At 40.1% G+C, this 20,337-nt stretch overlaps 1 protein-coding gene across 1 annotated transcript; it reads left to right on the top strand.

Annotated features, from left to right (window-relative positions):
- The first annotated feature begins 499 nt into the window (after window positions 1–499).
- Window positions 500–20,268, top strand: lifra (LIF receptor subunit alpha a). The gene is made up of 18 exons (XM_069683351.1): window positions 500–589; window positions 7,360–7,575; window positions 7,667–7,803; window positions 8,821–8,974; window positions 9,250–9,525; window positions 9,756–9,882; window positions 11,475–11,611; window positions 12,499–12,641; window positions 12,821–12,974; window positions 13,181–13,245; window positions 13,618–13,855; window positions 14,019–14,204; window positions 14,346–14,447; window positions 14,619–14,765; window positions 14,968–15,099; window positions 15,228–15,321; window positions 15,551–15,617; window positions 16,324–20,268. Exons 2-18 carry the CDS (start codon window positions 7,437–7,439, stop codon window positions 17,017–17,019), a joined length of 2,994 nt encoding a protein of 997 aa, XP_069539452.1. The 5' UTR covers window positions 500–589; window positions 7,360–7,436; the 3' UTR covers window positions 17,020–20,268.
- Window positions 20,269–20,337: the final 69 nt, after the last annotated feature.

The raw sequence follows: 20,337 nt of genomic DNA, 5'->3' as shown, positions 1-20,337 counted from the left end.
ATCAAATAATAAGCAGTAGAGTGATATATAGTATGCATGCAATAGATACAAACTGTAAAATACATTTACAGGCTTAATCGATCAATAGTTGATTCAACATTATGGCCATTAGTTAAAATTACATGATTAATTTACATTGAAAAAACTAAATGATGGTGATGTAACAAACTTACATGTGTTTGAAATTATCATTGGGGTTCGTTTTATTTTAAATAAGCCTTACTCAATTTTTTTTTTCACAATTATACGATTCGTGTATTTTTAATCCAGAAATACGTAACATTGGCTCCAGAAGATTCCAGTCGTGGTCGGGACAGGTGTCGTGACGCCTACTCTCCCGTTTTTCCTCTTAGACATAAACGCAGAACGACAACGCCCTCTCTCCTGTGCAAAGGCGGTTTACTCGAAACCCATTGGTCCACAGAAGCGTCAATCAAACGCCCGCTTTGCTCTATTCCAGTAATCCCAACCTATCCTGGTTGCATTGGGAATGGTCGGCTACGAAACACGGGGGCAGGTTTTCTAAGAAGCTGGTTTATTGGATATATCAGCCGAAACCGAACTAAGAAGAATTTGTGCTACATCTGAGGTAATTAATTGGTGTATTTTTCATGTTATTTGGTATCTTGGAGGCATGTTTAGCGTTATTTCGTAGTTGGCAGCTACTGTAGCGAGCAGTGTTTTTCCAAACATCATTGGCCTGACTGCGTGTGATGAGGGGTGCTGGCTGCTAACTGAATTTTAAACGACTTTTAACTCGGCTTTTCCAATTTAAATACATGGTCTCTCACGTTAAATGTTGTTAAATATGAAATCTACACTTTTAAAGTGTAGTCACCGTCTGTTTGTTGTTTTTGATAAGACTTGTGAAGGCAGTGGTACCCATCATGCTGCCTCGTTGCTAATGCTAATGATGCACACCGTCCTGAAATGATGCAGTTTGGGAAATATCTGCTGTTTAATGCACCTTCCTGGAGGAACAGGATCAGAGATAATGCATAGTGATTACACAGGAACATCTACTTAGTCTTGAGTGAGCAAACATGTGATTATTTATAATGTTGTGTAATTGGGACCTCAAAGGTGCGATGTGCAGTACGGTGTGTCATTTCGTCATCATTGTTGTTTTGCCTTCAGATTGAAGGGAGTTAGGTTAACTTCGCTTTTAAGATATTTTTTTAATATGTTGGTTTCAGTGCATGATAATAACACTAATATTTCCAAGGAGGCCATCTTTAAAACTGTAATAATTAAAAAGAATGGAATTGCAGAAAGTGCGTGAGAATCAGACAGTTTAGGTGGATCATCAATAATTTATTCAAAGGTGTTGCAGTGACATTGTCAAATCCTGCTCAAGGGGGGAGGATGAAATATCAGTTACATGGATTTGCATATGAGTCTAACAGATCAATGTAAAAATAGATATAATCTACTTTAGCTGGAAGAGTCTTCCTCCTATTTTTTCAGTGCTAACTAACAAGAGTTGTCTGTATTTTTCTGTTACTAGTGTATTTACTAGGGTAAATTGTAAAAATGTACTTTTCATTCAACCTTTTGCCGTCCTAGTATGACTCAATATGAGACACACTGAAAATGAGTAACCATAACAAACCTCTGGGCATATAAGGCGCCCACCCGTACCTGGCAAACAATAGCAGCCCTGTTTGTATGTTTTCCTTATTACCAATCATTTGGTTGTTTTTGTGCTAAAACACATAAGACTAGTTTGTGTCTTGGTGGGTGGTGTTAGACTTGCATGCTTTTGACTATCTGTGTGTATGTTTGTGTGTGTAATTCAGAAGAAAACCAAAAAAATAGTATAATTTAAGTGTTTTACTCACTTCCTGTTGCTTTCAAGATGAACATTTACATTCATAAAGGAGTACAGGGAAAGAGGCAGGAAGGAAACCATGTTTGGTTGAGGTCCAAAAGCTACACACACAGGACTGAATGTCCCTTCTCCTCTGAGGTCAGAGCACCGACATTTCACACACTCGCTCTGTTTTTCACTTTTTCTCTCACTAACATCCGGTCTTCCTCTTGTCCCATTCAAAGGTCAAACATAATTAGCAGCTAACTTAGCTCATGTTTCAAAATGTCCCCACACTTATATAGAATACTAGAGGCACAGTGTGCTTATTTCTTTGGTGCTGGTGGTCAGTGTATGACAGTGTAATGACAACGTTGTGGAGTGGAGGCTGAGAACAGACAAGTTTTTCCTGGGTTTGGCTCCAGCTTTCATCCCACACACTTTTAGTAAAGAAAATACCATGGGAGGTTCTGGTCTTTGTTTAGAATGTGGTTGTGATAGCAAGGTGCTGCAAGGTTGTTGGCTGTGTGCTATGTAGTTTGGAGTTATTTTAGCTTTGGCTCTATTCCATTTTCATTGTTGTCCTGGTTTTGGTTCTAGTTGGGATAACATCCCACTTTATACTTTAGGATGACTGACACTAGGGTTGAAACTGTTGGTAAATCTATAAGTAGATTCTTTATCAAATCCACATACCAAACATTTGCTGGCTACAGCTCATCAAACCCAATGATAAAATTCCTTTGGGATCTGAGGCCAATTGCAATGACATTTTACACAACATACAGTAGTATCTAAATTAAATAATTAATAATCTTATAATCAAGGGCAACTTTAGCTAGCTAAAATCAAAAAATACCTCTTTCAGTTTTCAGAGATCCAGGGTTACTTTGGTAACAAATCTTTTCTATGCGAAGTGCCGAAGCAAACGCACATAATTTTGCATATGCAAGTAACTCTGTATATATTTTCTAACTTGCACAACCCCTGAAATAATATTCTACATACAGGGCCATGTTACACATTGACTCATTTGGCTCCACTATTTTAGTCCTAATGTTTGGATACCTTAGAAATAGTAAAGGGACAAATGAGGCCCATTGAGTACATTTGGATTCTGGGAAAGTGCTGCATCACAGGGTGGTCGGTCCTGCACAGTTTATTTTTCTGTGTGAGTTTACCTGGACACTTTCCATGGCTTACCGGTTCTCCAGAGAGTTGCCTCACACTGCTGAGAAGTCCAACAGAACGATGGCAAAGTCCAGTTTGTGAAAAGGAGGCAAACAGAACAGGATGTTGTTTTTAAGGTGAGTCCTCCTTAAATAGGAAAGCTGTAGGCATACAGATGAGGTTTATGCTTGGTTCTGAAGTAAAAACATTATCTTTGTGGTTTTTTAAGTTTGTGGTCATATTTATTACTGCTGCAAGGACGAGGACCAGAGCCAAGCTGAGAGGTATTGATTTGTGTGTTGGTGTGCATTTGTGGCTATCAGTTTCGTGGTTAGATTTCCCAGCATCTGCAGCTTTTTTCCCCCAATTCCCATCAGTGCACTATGTTTTTTTTTTTTTTGTCCGGGTTCAGTTGGTTGTAAGAATATATTCTGAGGTTTTAAAATGCTTCAGCCTGGTGCAGAAGTTGGGAAAATAATCTTTAGGATCCAGGACCAATAAAACGTATAACTGCTGTTTTCATGTGTGGAGGCTTTGGCTCAGAAACCCTTTGGTGCAGGCGCATAGGAGTGTGAAACATTGACTCCACACAGCTGTATTTATGTTGAGCCATGCCTCTGAATTTCATCTGGAGGTGATATGTCTTAAGCAAGTAACACCAAGATTTACTTTTAAAACAAACTATGGAAAGACTTTGCAGCCCACATGTGTGCTAACAAAAGCACCAGTGTTCATAGTTCCCTATTAGCAAAGTCAAACTAGAGAAATCACATTTAGAGGATTGAATTGTGTTTTGTTAAGTGGCTAAATGTAGCTTAATTGAGCAGCAGCAGGCATTCAATTACAGTACTGTGGCATAGAAATGCACAGTAAATTCAATCATTGTGCATACAAAACAGACTCCTCTATGGATGTGACTTTAAAGTTCGTCCATGTCTGAATGGGAGCTCTTAGTTTTTTTTTAAACCATATGTGAAACCGCTTAAGGAACCAGCTGCAAAATCACGTCAGCAATGGGAAATTCCTCTCTTACTCCTGTTACTGCTGCAAAATCATCTCAAACGTCTGAGTGTACTGGATAAATAAATCCATATGTTCTGTGTGAATTCTTTTACTTTATTTAATAATTTTTTTCTTGTAGCAAAAGGCGAACAAGCCCTTGCAATCATTTTCATTAGACGTACACAGATTTGTATCCCTTCAAGTCTCCTCTTGTTTTGAACCATTGGAATGTATCCCTGTATTTGCATTTTGTTTTTCACCAGAGTCAAAATGCAAGTGAAACTTGCAGTTGGAAAAGTAGGCAAAATAAAAACAGGTTTTCCTGTCCTCATTTCCCACAATTTCAGCCCTCCCTTCTCGGGAATCGGTGTGTATTTGTTTGTGTGGCCTCATGTGCCGTTATGGTCTGCAAGTGTCGGCAGCTGGAGTAGCATGTTTTGCTCCCTGAGAGAAAAACATCAGTATATCATCCACACAAAGACTGAGGCCAGCCACGATTAAAGAGCAGGGATGTGTTTTATTTATGTTTGCTTTTTTTTAGCGCCTTTTAAGATAAATAGAAAGCTGTCTGCAAAGATTGGTACCCATCTATGTATTTTATATTTTTAGTCTTGATCTGTTATTTTTTTACCTGACCTGCATAGATTTTATGTGGGTCGCTCTGAACTGTCTGACTGTCTGCTTCAGGTCAGGAATAGACTCTTCAGTTATTAAAAATTGCTTTTGCTTGTGTGTGTTTGTATCTGTGTATTTGCATTCAGCTCATATTGTTGCAATAATAGGCTGTATTTGACAGCGTTGTATAATCAAGCTACCAGGCTGTTCAAGGCCTGTCCCAACCTGCCTCAAGGGAAACCAGATGAGCTGCTGCCGCGTCTCAGTGACAGTTGAACACAAACACAACAACGTTACAACCAAAAAAACTTGTTCACACACGCTCATCAAGGACAAGGCTCTTAACATAATGCTTGCGACATGTCCTTTTTCTGCTTCCATCAGGCATGTTGAGTCTGTCTTTCTGTTTACAAAGACACCATTATGTAGACTGAGACGGAGTATTGACCCTGCATTCCCCACCTAGATGTTTTTGCAGGTAACCTGATTTCTGTTCAGTATGCCAAACTGAAACACGCTGTGTCTTGTTCTACAGGAGTAATATTGCCATTATTGCCTCAGTGATGAAGAATATTTTTTATGAATCCTTTTAAATGTCAGAAAATCGAAGTGAACACCTTAGGTAAAGTCTTTAAATTACTTGTTTTGTCAGACTTCACCCTGAGACAACAGTCGGCAACCTTGAACTGTTCAGTTTAATCACATAAGACGAAGAGAAGCAGCAAATCCTCTTAATTAAAAAGTTGGATCCAATTAATGTCTGGCATTTTGGCTACAGAAATGACAGTAATTATTAATTTATCCTTAGAATAGGTGCAGATTTTTTCTTCTGTTAATCATTTCGGCACTTTATTTACCCTGTTTGCTTTAAAAGCTTCAGTAAACATAACTGACCTTTCATATGTTGGTTCTATTACAATGGTAGTGTTAACATTGCGGGGAACAATATGTAAAAGTACATAGTGCCATATTGGACAGCAAGTCATGGCAGTGCGACTGTTTGGCTGAAGGTATGTTGACAGAAGGAAAGCATACACTGTGACCTCCTGTTCAGAAGAAAAAGCCTACGCTGCTGGGAGATGAATATTCCTCGGAAAAATAGTTCCCTGTTAGGCTATCATTTATCTTCAGTATCTGCAGCTGTATCTTCATTGCTTCAGCCTGCCTTTCAATTGATGTGTTTGTGTCATGCAGTGCAAATAGAAGTTATTATGTTTATGTAGTGTAGCAATGCAAGTTTCTTATGGAGAGTGTTGAAGTGCTCTTTTCCTTTCTGTTACTTTGAGGTTTTTGCATCTAATTAATAGATACTAACATGATACTTAAAGTCGTATTTGAATGTATTGCAAAGTGTAAGACCAGAGGTGTGCACCACAAAGCAAGTTCAAAGTAGCCGGGCCTTCTTTTTGTTAGCTGTTCCAACTAAACATAAAACCACAGTCAGAGATAATGGGTTTCAAGAAGGTTGCTTTCAGCTATCTTTCTAAGTTCTCTTCTTCAGGCTCTTTGCTCATTCTCATAAAATAGTTTTTTTATCCATCATTTGACTCTTCTTTTAGAGAAAATGGAGCGATGGCTTCCCTCAGACTTCAGTCAGGCTGTTCCACAGGGCCAAATCAAAACCAACAGACTGTGCTTGGTACACTGCAGTTTAAAAGCAGACAGGCCCAGCCATGGAGATGACTGCTGATGTTGTCCCTGATATGTCTTGTAGCACATGAAAAACACCACACGGAGATGTTTACAAGGTTAAACACTTGATTTTCACTGGAGGGGGTTTTTAGGTGTTGACATTACCTTAAGCAAACAGGTTAACAATGAGAGGAAGGAGACGGAAGGGGGTCAGAATCACTGAATGCATTCCAACATGTTTGCATAACATATTTTCTCTGGTGAGAATCTATGTCACCCACAGAAAGCATCCTCAAATCAGTGACTGAAAAATAGAACCACCTACGTCACATTGAAAACTCTGGTTGTAGACTCAACATGCCAAGCTAACCCATTAATCTCCTTTCGTAGTACACCCCTCTGGTAAAACCGGTGTATTTGTTAAGCACCTAATGAAATCAGGGGCAGTTGAACCCTGTTACATAAGAGATGTGTTCTTCAAGCTAGACCCACAGCTGTATTTGTCCCCAGCTTAACTGTCTATGTCTGCCTGCTGTCTGGATTTTCACAATGCTAATACATAGTAGCACTGCAGGTAGATAAGCAACAAAACCAACCTTTGAGCATTCACTACACAGGATTCTCTAACGCTTATGTTTTCACATTAAGCCTTAAAGCAGATATGTTTTCCCCTATGGCTCTTGAATATGGCTTTTCCCGGCAGTGGTACCTCCTCTAGCATGCAATCATCCAACAAACACAGTTCAGTTGGCTGGGAGTCATCGCAGAAATTAAAAATGGTGCAACAGATTACAGCTCCGCCCCAGAACCTCGCAGTGACAAGAGTAAACTAGCCAAATCTCTAGAGACATTTTATGAGAATACTGTGCATGCCAGAATATTTCAGGACCAAGGACATAATGTTGGGATGACTCCAACTTCGTGGTTTCACAACAGCACAAAACCACCTTTGTTGAGCAGCCTGAGAGGATCCACAGTTGGCTAACAAGTCCTTACTTTATCACAAGGAATTTGGTAGAAATTCCTCAAAAGCTTAGGTGCTATTATCCCATTTTTCTGTTGTGATCTAGCAGACCTCATTAATCATATATTTAACGTTTTTGTCTCTGTTCTACTGTCGTCTCTTACAGGGCACTCTCTGTCTGTGTCTTGCCGCTCAGGATGTTTAGCATGGTGTTACTGTAGTGGAGAGGAACAACACTTTTGGATGTGCAGACAGGGACCTGGCCAGTTGATCACCATGCCTTGCCTAAGTGTCAGTCCAAACTTCAAGCCTAACTCTAACCCAGTCTGGCTCATCTGTGTTCTACTGGGCCTCTCAGTGATGCACTCCCATGCAAAAGATGGTAAGATGAGCCCTCGACATTCTGATATAAACTGGTATTCAGTGTATAATTTGCCAGTCAAATGACTAAATACTTGCCATTCGCTTTCCAGTCCTTACTGTACCACAGCAGGTGAGCCTGTCGCCTAACCTGAACACGCAGCAACTATCCATATCCTGGCTAGGAGGAGCAGCCACAACCTTTGACCTCCTGATTCTACGAACTGAATTCAATGAAACCGCCTTTTATGTAAGAGCATTTAGTTTATTTTGGATCATTTTGTGCTTTTCTTTCTTTCTTTTTAATGTTTTTGATTTTCTTATTTAACACAAAAACATACTATATATAGCCATAATAAAATGACCAAAATATTCCTAGGGAACCAGTTTAAATATGACTTACACCAATCTTTAACAGAAGGGCCTTTTATCACTAATCCATTGTAATAATATATTTCTAGCAGGTGAGAGTGTTATATAACATTTTACCAGCTACAGAGGTTGTATTCCTACTCCACAGTCCAGAATCAGAGACATAGGAGACATTTCTAAATTTTTGGCAAATGTTTTTTTCCATTTCTTAAAGTATTTCAGACCAATATTTCTGCAGATTACGACATGACCGTAAACCATGGTCAAACCGTGCTCACGCTTTTCTTTCTTATAATACAAGTTGTCTACATTCTCATGCAAAAGGAGCCCAAATGATATCACTACTCTCCGGTGGATAAACTGTAGAAACTGTTTCAATTATATCTTTGACATTTCTTTACTTCAATTTCTTGTCATTTTTCGGCTGACATGCCCACTTTTACAGATATATCTCCAATGTGCAAATATCAGGTGATATATCCGGCTTATGGATTCATTAGTCGGGCTGTAAAAAGAGCCTTCAGAGGCACATTTAATTCTTTTTTTCTGCAGGACATTTTGCTATAATCTTGTGTTTGTGATTTTACAGTATGTCATATATTATGCAACTTTTTTTTGTGATCAAAGGTTTTATTTTCAACAATGGAAGTTAAATTAAATACGACAGAAAATCATAAGCCTGTACATACATACATGCTTTTGGGGGTTTTGGTGGGTTTTTTTATGCCTCCATTCTCAAACTCCCCCCTAAAAAATACTAAATAGTAAAATAAGGAATACTAATGACATCAATAACAAAAATGTAAAAATTAAAAAGGCTAAGAACAAAACAAAATAATAATAAAAAAAAAATTCTGGTTCACCCCTCACATTGTTGTCTGTTTGTTACCTGTAGGATACCGTGTCTGCGACAGTGAATCAGGTGACTGGTCTGCACCAGTGGAACTGGACCTCAGTGGAACCTCTGGAGTGTACCTCGCTGTCCATCAAAATCCGCTCAAGAGATGGACAGGCAACAAGTGAATGGAGCAACACTCAGATACTTCAAGGTCAGAGGGGCAATGATTACACCCATATACTGTATATTCTAGGACATCAATAATAGGAGAAAATGAGTTACTGCTTTGCATGACCGGTCAATTTGAGATAAGCACAATGCATTCACTCAGGGGGAAAGAAGGCCATTTATAATTTATGTAACTTTTCCAGCTAAAATCTCTCTCCTAAACCATCTCTAAATTTACATGTCTCCCTCCCTTCTTGTTCTCATTTGATCATTTTTAACACTCTGCTTTCTTCTTTTTCCCTCACTGCTTCTCTATAGGAAAAGATATCCCCACCAATGATCGATTCCAGATGTATCCCCAGGACAAAATTGTACCTGTGGGCGCTAACACAACCTTCTGTTGTATTGTGGAAGAGGGGAAGGTCCTCGATACCATCCACTACAGCAACACACTCGTGAACGCGACACGGCTGAGCAGGCGAGCTTACGCCACCACAGTGGTTCATCAGGGACCGTCTGGCAGTAGTGGAACCAACATCTTCTTTTACGACAAACTGAAGACGAAAGTGACAGGAGCAGTGGTGTTTGTTGGATGTAAGATGAATAAGTAGATGGATAAGAACTAAAGTGTGAATGGTTGTCTATCTTTGATGAGTGCAGGAGGTTGGAAATAGATCACGGAAGGGGTCAATGTAAGAAGCGACTTGCTCTTAGGTTAAACACAGATTTTGAAAGTGTATTGTGTGTGCCTAAATGCATTTGTATTATTGCTTTATTAGTGTATATGATTGAATAACTAAGTCTCTACTTGTCCCATTTTCCAGATACCCCGCTGCCCAGCGATTTTGTGTGTGAGACTCGTGACCTAACCTCAGCCGTGTGCAGGTGGAACGAAGGCCGAGACACACACTTGTACGGCAGACGAAGAACACTCTACTTGCTGAACAAGAGGTACCACAGTCACACAGGCATACACAATAAATCACAGTTAAGAATAGCCAGACCTCACCTGTGCTTACACATGTAGGCACCAGATGGGCTAATAAAGGGATTGTTCGGATTTTTGGACTCTTAAGTTGTATTAAATACTTGCTAGTAGTGTAGTGGATGCAAAGCTATTAGCTTACTCACCGGGTCCTGTGGTCGGAGTTCTGTCTGGTTCTGAACGTAGAATAAGTAGTTCCGGCGAGATGCCAGGGTCATGATACCAAAAACTTTTACCCTACAAAAACAGCACGCAGGCCATGGTGATCCATTTTCAACACAAAATCATCGTCATAAGATTTCATATACTGCGCCGTTCTTTTGGCACTATTTTCTCTCTTGAACAATCCAGTATCACTACGCCTGAGGCCGGCCAGTTTCTCAGGTAAGCCGACCTAGTAGCTGTTTCACGTTGATTCTGAGTGATTCGCGTCATTGTTGAAGTGAACATGAAAGTGATGAGGAAGATTTTCCTTTAACAACGGATCCAACGAGACCTCTAAGGTCACGATCCATGTGAGGAAAACGATGAAAAACGTGCGGTGGAATATTTTTATTACTACAGCCAGGAAAATCACAAATTCACACCTTTTCGACATGTACTTTCCTCTGTGACAACGAACGTCGTCTCACAAGTTACCAATTCCAGCATGTTCTCTTAGAAACAGCTGATGGATCTCGTCAGCTGAGAAACCGGCCTGCTGCAGGCGTAGTGATACTAGATTTGTCAAGAGAGAAAATACTATAGTGCCAAAAGAACGGCGCAGTATATGAAATCTTATGACGATGATTTTGTGTTGAAAATGGATCACCATGGCCTGCGTGCTGTTTTTGTAGGGTATAAACTTTTTGGTATCATGACCCTGGCGTCTCACCGGAACTACTTATTCTACGTTCAGAACCAGGCAGAACTCCGACCACGGGACTCGGTGAGTAAGCTAATAGCTTTGCATCCACTACACTACTAGCAAGTATTTCATACAACTTAGTGTCCAAAAATCCAAACTATCACTTTAAGCCGACCTTAAACTCTTCACACTCGTATAGTAAGTGGACTATGACACAAACAAACACTACAAAGCAGGAAAAAGCAAAGACACAGTCAGTATTCATAATGGTCTGGGACAGAGGTGATGATAGATGATTCTTGTTAACAGATATACAGCCGTTCACAGATGTGCCAGGATGTGGTCGAATGTCACTTTGTTGTTTTGTTCATAATATCCCTGCATTATTTATGATCGTCCCCCTGCCTTTCACTAAAAAGTGTTTTCTGCCAGAAAAATCCACCCAGAGAGCGAGGATGACAAGAGCACTTAGTCTAAGTAACCACTTGCTGCTTCTGTGTCCATTTAACATTAATAGTGGATTGGCTGTCTGCCAGACCTTTTACAGGAATTTTCTGAAAAGTGTCCAGAAGAGAAGTTACATTAAGAACATGTTTGTACTAGTGTCTGCATCTGTAGGTTAGATAGAGCATCTGAAAAGATGATACTTTTATTTTGATTTAATTTGATTTCCACACACTTAGCGACTGTTTATGTTTTATCTGTTTATAGGAACTGTTCAGAAGACAGCCAGCAGCAGAAGCAGAAAGAGTGCAGCGTGAACCAGTGGGAAGATAACTGGACTCTGTTGGCAATTAATCCTCTCGGCCAGTACAGCCTCACTGACTCTGCTGAACTCATGCACAGAGGTAAGTGTACCACCCTTACCTTAACAGATTCAATAGATGAATACACACCAAGAATTCACGTAAATTTGATTTCTATTCCTCATTTTTAAAGTTGTAAGATCTCAGTTTCGTTTTCTTTGGCGGCACCTATGATGATAGTAATTGCGGGTGGCTGGTGCTGGTGGCTCTTGACGTAACCACTTTTATATTATAGCTTTTTTCATTTAAAGTTGTAATCTCGAAGATATCAGACAGTGTTGCATGTGTGACGTCCACGGTTGGCTCCGGTTGTAACTCTTGATTTTCCTCGCTGACGGTCGCTTTCCTTTTTAGACTGTTTGCTTCATCTGAGCGTCCAATTTGTTTGTTTTTCTTTGGATTTTCACTTATTTTTGAAGTTGTATCTGTAGTCATCCATCTTTTCTTTGTTTGTTCAGCCATAGTAGATTACTGTTTACTCACAACACTTGCAGAGACCGGAAAAGCAGCCGCTTAGCTCCGCCTACCCTCTGTGGCAGACCAACCACTGCTGGGTGATCGAAAACGCGTCACTAACTGGGCGCCACTTGTGATTTTTTTCCACGAACGACACCACAGACACCCAGTCCCTGATAATACTATACACTGCAAATGCAAAGGCTTTCATTAGTGGGCCATAGGCTCAATCACCATTTTTTCCGCAAAAGTCGCACACGACACCCAGTCTGTAATACTGCAAATGCAAAGGCTTTCATCAGTGGCTCAATCATCATTGTGTTACCTCATTCGGCGATAGATAGTGACTTAACCGACATTTATTTAAATGAAAATCTTAAAGAATGTTACTTTAAAGTAGAAGTAAACATAATGAAACATTACGACATGAAATACACCCATAATACATTGTTGTTTTCACCCTCTCTCCTCAGTGCGTCCAGTAGCACCAGCTGACGTGACCGCAGACATTAATGCCTGGAATGCCACCGTGCTGTGGCAGTGGAAGTATGAGGTCTTTTCCTCCCTGGCTCTCGTCTGCCAGGTAGAGCTGACCTCCCAGGGGTCCAAAATGAAGGTATGTTTGTTTGCTTTGTCTCAATTAAGAGCCTTTTTTCTAGTTTCTTGGTCTGTCTTAAATGGTTTCTGTTCGAGTGTATGTCCATCAATCACGTCATTCTTTAACCACATTTCCATTAGAACATGCCATGACTATTGATGTACCAAACAGTAATGAAGTCTAATGTATATTTCCAGCGTACCTACTCTGGTGTGGGTCTGCGGTCAGTGGTTCTTTCAGACCTGTATCCTGATGAGGATTACAGCATCCAGGTCCGCTGCGGTGCCCAGCAGAATTTCTGGAAATGGGGAGACTGGAGCGAGCCATTTCCCTTCAAAACCAACGCTGATGGTAAGGGTTTATTTGTGGAATCTCCTCAATGCAGCAATTATTTAAGTGAATTAGGGCTGCAACTTCTATTTTGAAGATCAATTATGAACTCTTCCTTTTTATACGTAGTCATGTTTTTATTGCTCTGTGCTTTCAATGATGAAATGTTGCTCAATTGTTATTGTGAAACAGCAGCACCAATAGTATTATTATTTTCGTCTTCTCAGTTCCTGACACTCCTGATGTGTGGATGTGGATGAACAGAGACAACACTGGGCAGGTCATTTGGAAGGTAATATTTGACTTTCAGATTATTTCAGATTGTTGAAATATTGAAATATATTTGATTGATTTACTAGTTTTTTCTTTGTTAAGCACCGACTCTCCGCATGTTTACATAAGCCACAATCAAATGCAAGTGTTTAGACTGTCAGGGTTTTTGTCTATTTTAAACTCCCTCCTTTAACTCTCTATTAGTTTTGATATAAAGACACCCCAGGACAGACCCCTGAGGGACACCTTTAGTTACTGTAAGAGAGCTAGAAGTACTAGTTGTGTTTATTTGGTAGTTTGTTATGTAGCTGTTAAAACTAAGCTCTTGAGAATCCATTTTTTTATAAGTATAAGGTCATTTGAAATTGACTGTTAACTCCTCCCCTTCCAGCCTATGACAAAAAGGCAGAGCCACGGTCAGCTCAAAGGCTATGAAGTCACTCTCTGGACCTCTGAGGAAAATGTACAGCACACAGATATCTTTCCACCGGATACTTCTTCTGTACCGATCAACCTCACACAGATCGCTGCCTTCAGCAGTGACAACAAGGTCACCGCAACCATCATTGCAAAGAACAGTAAAGGGGTGTCTCAGCCTGCAAGTGTACTCCTACCTCTACGATTGACAGGTATGTGAGCGTGTGTTTGGGATGTTTAAGCATATAAAAAGCAAGTCAGAAGAAGAAAGTCATTAATTTTTTTAATTAATGTGCAGGAGTCAGTTAACTACTAAAGGACAACATGAAGGCAAGTGCTTTGTACATTGCTGTATACATATTCTCCTCTTTTCAGACGTGGATCCCCTTGCTGTTTCGAGGGCAGTTTTCACAGACAGAGGTTTCCCTCTGTTCTGGCAGAGCGATGCCAACGCCACATGTGGTTACGTGGTAGAATGGCATGATGACTCTTGCACACGGAACTGTCCTGTGGAGTGGATCAAGGTGGCTGCTGGAAACACTAATCTATCTATTGAGTCAGGTATGCTAGCCTTGATGCAGCATTTACAAAGAAATTGTGCCAAAATGTGCAATGAGCATTTTGTAAAATCTTCCATATATAGGACCACCATATGTTAATTTATAAGATATATATAATGCATGATTATTTCTTTTCCGACAGACAACTTCCAGGCTGGTGTTAGGTACAACATTTCCCTGTACAGCTGCTCATCTGAGGCCCGAGAGCTGCTGCAGCGCTGGCAGGGATACATGCAGGAGCTGGGTAAGGATAGTAGTGCCCATTGAATAGCTCAGCCTTTTCAAAAGGAGCAGTGACTTCAGAAATCTTACTCTGCATTTTAATTGCTGACTCTTTGTTGTCATTCTCTCTTGTCATGTCTTTCACCCTCCCTCTCCTTTGTTTTCTTTCCTCCCTTCTTTTTGGCTCCCACAGTCCCGTCCAGCTCTGTTTCTCTGTCAACCAGCCAGCAGGACTCTGATGTTCGCCTTACCTGGGGAGAGATCCCGCTGGTCAACAGGAGAGGCTTCCTCCTGGGATACAATATTTACATCAGTAATGGCTCCCAGCTCACACTTTTAGGTAATATTTCTGATGTAAAGTGGCACCTTTGTCCACAGAAAGGACAGCTGTAAATACAGAATATTCCTAATTCATTGACGATAAAGTGCATTGTTTAGCCTGTGAAACTCACTCCCTCTCCTACTTCTCTCCTTTTCTTCTTCATTTCTTTCCTTCCCATGCCTCCTGCCTGTTTTCTTTTCTGCCCTGTCCTCTTAAACAGCCAAAGACGTAAGAAGCAGGACATACACAGTGAAAGGTCTCTCAGAGGGCTCCTATAAATTTACAGTCAAGGCGTACACCTCGGCAGGCGAGGACACAGGCGCCACTGCCTCTATAACGCTGGAGCCATACAGTATGTCAATGTTTCTTAATATGTTTACCTATGACTGGTTATTATTTGTAGTATTTTATCAAAAAGAAGGAAAAATAATAATCTTGCATCCAGTTGATCTTTTTTTTCCTACTGTCTTGTCCTGACAGCTGATTGGCTGATCCTGGAAATCTTGGCTTCCCTGGGAATCACAGCCTTATTCTTGGTCGTTGTCACCTTCATTTGCTACAAGAAGAGGAAATGGTGAGACTTTTATTGTCCTATTCTGTGCCTCTCCCCTGTTTGTGTGTGTTCCATAAATGATGTAACAAATAAACACAAAGTAACATTTGTAAAAACTGTGTAAAACCCAGTACAAACAGCAGCTTATTGCCTATACTGTATCTAAATTATGAATCATTATGTATCATTAGAATAGTTTTTGCCTTTGACGATGATGTTCTGTACTAGTAACATGTTGCTCTGTCAACAGGGTGAAAAAGGCATTCTACCCAGACATACCTGAGCCCAAACTGTCTGGTGATTGGTGCAGATCTCAGGTACAGTATAATCCCAATCATATCTAAATCTCCCAATTTAAAGTTGTCATCTCAAAGATCTAAGTTTCGTTTTCTTTGGCGGCACCTCTGGCGATAAACCGTAATTGCCGGAGCACACTCAGATATGCAGAGTGTTGCTGATGGTCGCTTTCCTTTTTAGACTGTTTGCCTTCATCTGAGCGTCCAATTTGTTTCTTTTTCTTTGGATTTTCACTTATTTTTGAAGTTGTATCTGTAGTCTTTGATCTTTTCTTTCTCTGTTCAGCCATAGTAGATTACTGTTTACTCGCAACACTTGCAGAGACCGGAAAAGCAGCCGCTTAGCTCCGCCTACCCTCTCTGGCAGACCAACCACTGCTGGCTGATGGAAAACGTGTCACTAACTGGGCGCTGCTTGTAATTCTTTCCACAAATGTCGCAACAGACACCCAGTCCATAATGATACAATACACTGCAAATGCAAAGGCTTTCATCAGTGGGCCATAGGCTCAATCATCATTGTGTTACCTCATTGGCGATAGATAGAGACTTAACAGACATCTTCAAGATGTCACTTTACTTTCAGTAACTTTGTTTTAAATCTATATAGTGAACTTTTATATATTGTATTTTATATTATTTTTCTCCTGGTGAGCAGACTGTGAGGCGGTCTTCTCTGGTTTAAACTGACTTTGTAAAGGGTTTTATCTCCCTGTGTGTCTTACAGGGGCCTTTGGATGTGAAGCAATCTCCCCACAGCATGGTCCATATTGTAGAACAGCCCGACTGGGATTCTAGCAAAGAAGCTCTCGTCGTCATTCCTGAAGAAGACGAGGATGAAGAAGGGCAGGGGATGGGAGATGAGCCAGTTGACACAGATGAGCCAACGTCATTACGCTACTACAACCAAGTGGTAGATGAGCGGCCTATTAGACCGCGTTTCCCAGACTCCTCTGCTTCTTCTGCTTCTTCTTTGGATTCAGCACGCACCGATGTGACGTACACAGGGATTCAGACCTCAGGCTCTTCTTTGGTCTTCCAGCTGGATCCACAGAGCTCCTCTGAGATTCACCGACCCCAGGCTGATCTGTCCTTCAGCTGTGGAGGTGGAGGAGGGGGTTACCGGCCCCAGATGCAACCTAGAGGCCAAAGTGATGGCTTGGACTTAGCTTCACCAGAGCCATTCTTAGAGCCCCAGGCTGCTAGCTCTGGAGGCTACAAACCCCAGTGCTCCTGGCATTTGGACTCCCCTGAGGAGGCCGGGGAAAGTGGCGGCCTGGCTCCTTCTCTTGGATCTCCCACCTCTGTAGCTTCCACTCAGTTCCTCCTCCCTGATGGAGAGGAACACGCAGACGAGAGACGACAGCTTTCTTCATCTGCAGCAACCTGGTTCACCAACCTGCTTTCATCCACAAAACCATGATATCATCTCTCTCTCACTACTAGCAGCCAGGCCAGGGGGAGTTCATAAAACATACAACTCCATTACTGTTACCAGTGTCATGCAACAAACAGGCCTAACACAAATGGTGTGGGTAAAAGTCCCCTCTGATGTAGCAGTGCATTCTTACAGCTGCACTTTCAGGTTGATTATGCTATTCAAGTTGTGTGATGCAAACACAAAGCACCACTCGCTGAAAATATCAAAATCTGTATATTTATAAGTCAAATCATTTCTACACTGACAACAAATCTCTCAATACCTCTTCTCCACGTACACATTAATTTGCACCCCCTGGTACCCTGGTAGCTGTTGTTCCCCCACTGCCATTCTGTGACTCCCTAATATGGGCATTTAGCAACTGCATATCCTGTGTTACAGCAGAGTATATCCGGCTTTTAGCTTGCATTTCAAATGTTTTTAATTTTCTGATGTGAACTTAACTACACTACAGAAGAAGACTAAAAGCAGAAAATGACTGTGCACTACAAGTAAAGTACATTTTTGGAAGAACGCTACAAAAGGACAGTTTAAAAAGAAGGGAGCTTTGAAGAAAGGAACCTTTCCTTTATTGGTATCTGTCCTCTACTGGTCTTTTTTGGGATTATCTTGCTTGTTTCATAACAGCTGATGAGCTACTGAAAGAGGTAAAAAGGCAACACGATCAGAATATAAATGTATGTAAAGATGGGACTCTCCTGGATCAATACCAATGTAGCTCCCATCCTTACAGACGTGGTTTATTTTTCACATATTACTGTCTGACCAGTGGGTGTTAACTGAAAGATGCACTTATGAATGAGAACAGTAATTATGTTACTCAGATACACGAGTGGTGCTCACTATTATGGTCTGGAATTATGTGGGTGATGAGCCCAGTAGATATACACTGATATAAGCTAGAATATAAATACAAACTGATGTAATTTAATGAACCAACACACTAAGATGTTACTTTTGAGTGTTTTTGTTGTTGTTTTGTCTTCCTACGTTTTTATTTGTCTTGTTTTTTGCTGTTTTGCAGGCCAGTGTCCCTTTTTAATGTTACAAGCATTATGCTAAAGCTGATTTTCATTGCAAATTTTGAGAATTAACTTCGAATGGTGATCATAGTGTTTGAATTGCCGTGATTAATGTTATGCTTCCAGAAATTTGCACCATATCACCTTTCACAACACTGCCTTGCTTCTAAATGTTACATAAAACGAAAAAGAATATCTCACAAAAATGCAGTTCAGAACTGATCACAAAGTGTATTTTAGTGTAATGTCCAAGGATTTGGTTTAAATCGACTCAAGTATGTGGTGAAACTTCTGAACTAGGCTTACATTAGCCTTGATGTACCCCTCAGCACTCAGAGTTTAATTGTGTGAATGTGAAGAATTCTCTTTATTTGGTGGCTGTTTTTAAAGCCCAGATATGCAGTCGATAAAGCGTTTGATATTTGCTGTGCTTAGAATAGTGTTTATTTTTAAGAAGATCGAAATCTGCAATAAATGTAAAGTTTTCCTTTTTTTAATGACCCTATTTATCTTTCATTACACTTTTCCCAACTATTTGTAATTTGTGAAATTGGAAAAAGGGACCATGGGTAAAGCATATTGTGGGAAATGCCAGAGAGTTTCTAGAAATGCTATCATTTACAAAAATATGGGGGAATGACCTTGTGGATATTGGTTGCTTGACAGCACTTTGCAAACTCCATAATGGTGTCAAACAAAGGCCACTAATTGCCCAAGTACACTTCATGTAGTCCATTTGCTCCTCACTCGTGTGTACTGTGTGGGTGTTGAGGATACACCATGGGCTTGGCCTCCCAGTAGCGTCATTATGCAAATATTGTCCTTTGGCATTTTAATCCTGAGCAAACCAGGAGGTTTTTTTAATTGTTTTTTTTATTTCCCAGAATCAGGCCCTGGTTTGCCTGTGTGGCAGCATAAGGTTGTTTGTTTCTCAGTGCCTCCAGCCAACAAGCTTTAAGTAAAACTACTGTGACATGAATGATGACTTAGATTCAGTATAATTGATGGCTTTAATGATGAAGTGATTACAGGCGGGCAGTCTTCTTTGACTACTGAAAAACATGTATACCCTCTTTCTCTTTGTCTGAATTGAGTGAATGAATTTGTTGCATTGTGTGAGATAAGCGATTATTTAGAGTATGTTGTAAAGGGTGGATATAGTTTAGAGTAATTCAACATGGCTCCAGATTATTTCCTTTGAAGCATGTTTTCTCAGACGAGCAGGGCTTCAGGAAACCTATGAACGCTGTGTTACATGCTTTTATGTTGATTTGGATCAACAAAATAGCACTTTTTTTATATTTCCTATATATCTTGATTTTATGCAAATAACTGTACATAATTGTAATTTTCTTTCATTTCTTTCCTTTCTACAATACAAAATGTTGTTTTAAATCAGAAATGATATTCCCTATACTACAACAAAGGCAAAGTAAATGTTGACTAACCAGCTTTATTGAGAAATATTGGCAAATGTTTGGGCTGATGGAAGTGAATATATTTAGTTCTTCGAAATTCAGGGGCATCAGACTTTTACTGGAAATTTATTGTGCGCTTTTAACTCATGGAAACCTTTTAAAGAGTATCTGAATAATCATGTAAAGTGAATTAGAATTGTGATCCTGTTTTCTTATGATAGTTTAGCCTGCTTTGCATACCTATCTTATCACAGCAGTGTCGCTTTGCCAAACACATTGTAAGTAGGGCCAGAGATCTCACCATGCAGACATGGCAACAGCTGACATGCAACTTTCCATTCAGTCAATGACTTTTTTTCCATTGTTCATTCACAGTTTTAATTGGAGCCTATGTTTACTCTGTAGAACCTGAGGACTGGTTAAATGGCAGGGTAGACCTACTGCCTTACACATCTTCATCTCTGGCCCTCGATATATTTGCAAAATCAATGCATGCTGTATAAAGAATTAATACAAAACAGTGGCTCGTAAATCCTTTAAACTCCATGTTTATGTTACCCTGTGGCTTTAAAACACTAACACTGACTAATGTTGTGCATGACAACAGGACTGAAGTATTGTGCCCCTTTCATTTCTAAAATGCTTTAAATTTGATGAATATTTTACTATTGATTGAAAGAAATGAAACATTGAAGTGCTTCTGAGTGAATAAAAAAATGTTAACACCAATAAAATAAACTGAAAAGCTACTTGTTTAGTTGCAATAAAGTTATTTGTCTGGCCATCTTTAATTATGTCAGTGTACACTTTTTTCATTGTCGAATATTATCTCCACAATAACCATTCATGTTGCAGCCTGG

Source organism: Semicossyphus pulcher, unplaced genomic scaffold (assembly GCF_022749685.1).
Source record: "Semicossyphus pulcher isolate SPU_LCO1_2020_fin unplaced genomic scaffold, fSemPul1.0.p SCAF_6, whole genome shotgun sequence".
In the NCBI taxonomy this organism is placed as follows: domain Eukaryota; kingdom Metazoa; phylum Chordata; class Actinopteri; order Labriformes; family Labridae; genus Semicossyphus; species Semicossyphus pulcher.
This window is presented reverse-complemented; position numbering and strand designations above follow the sequence as displayed.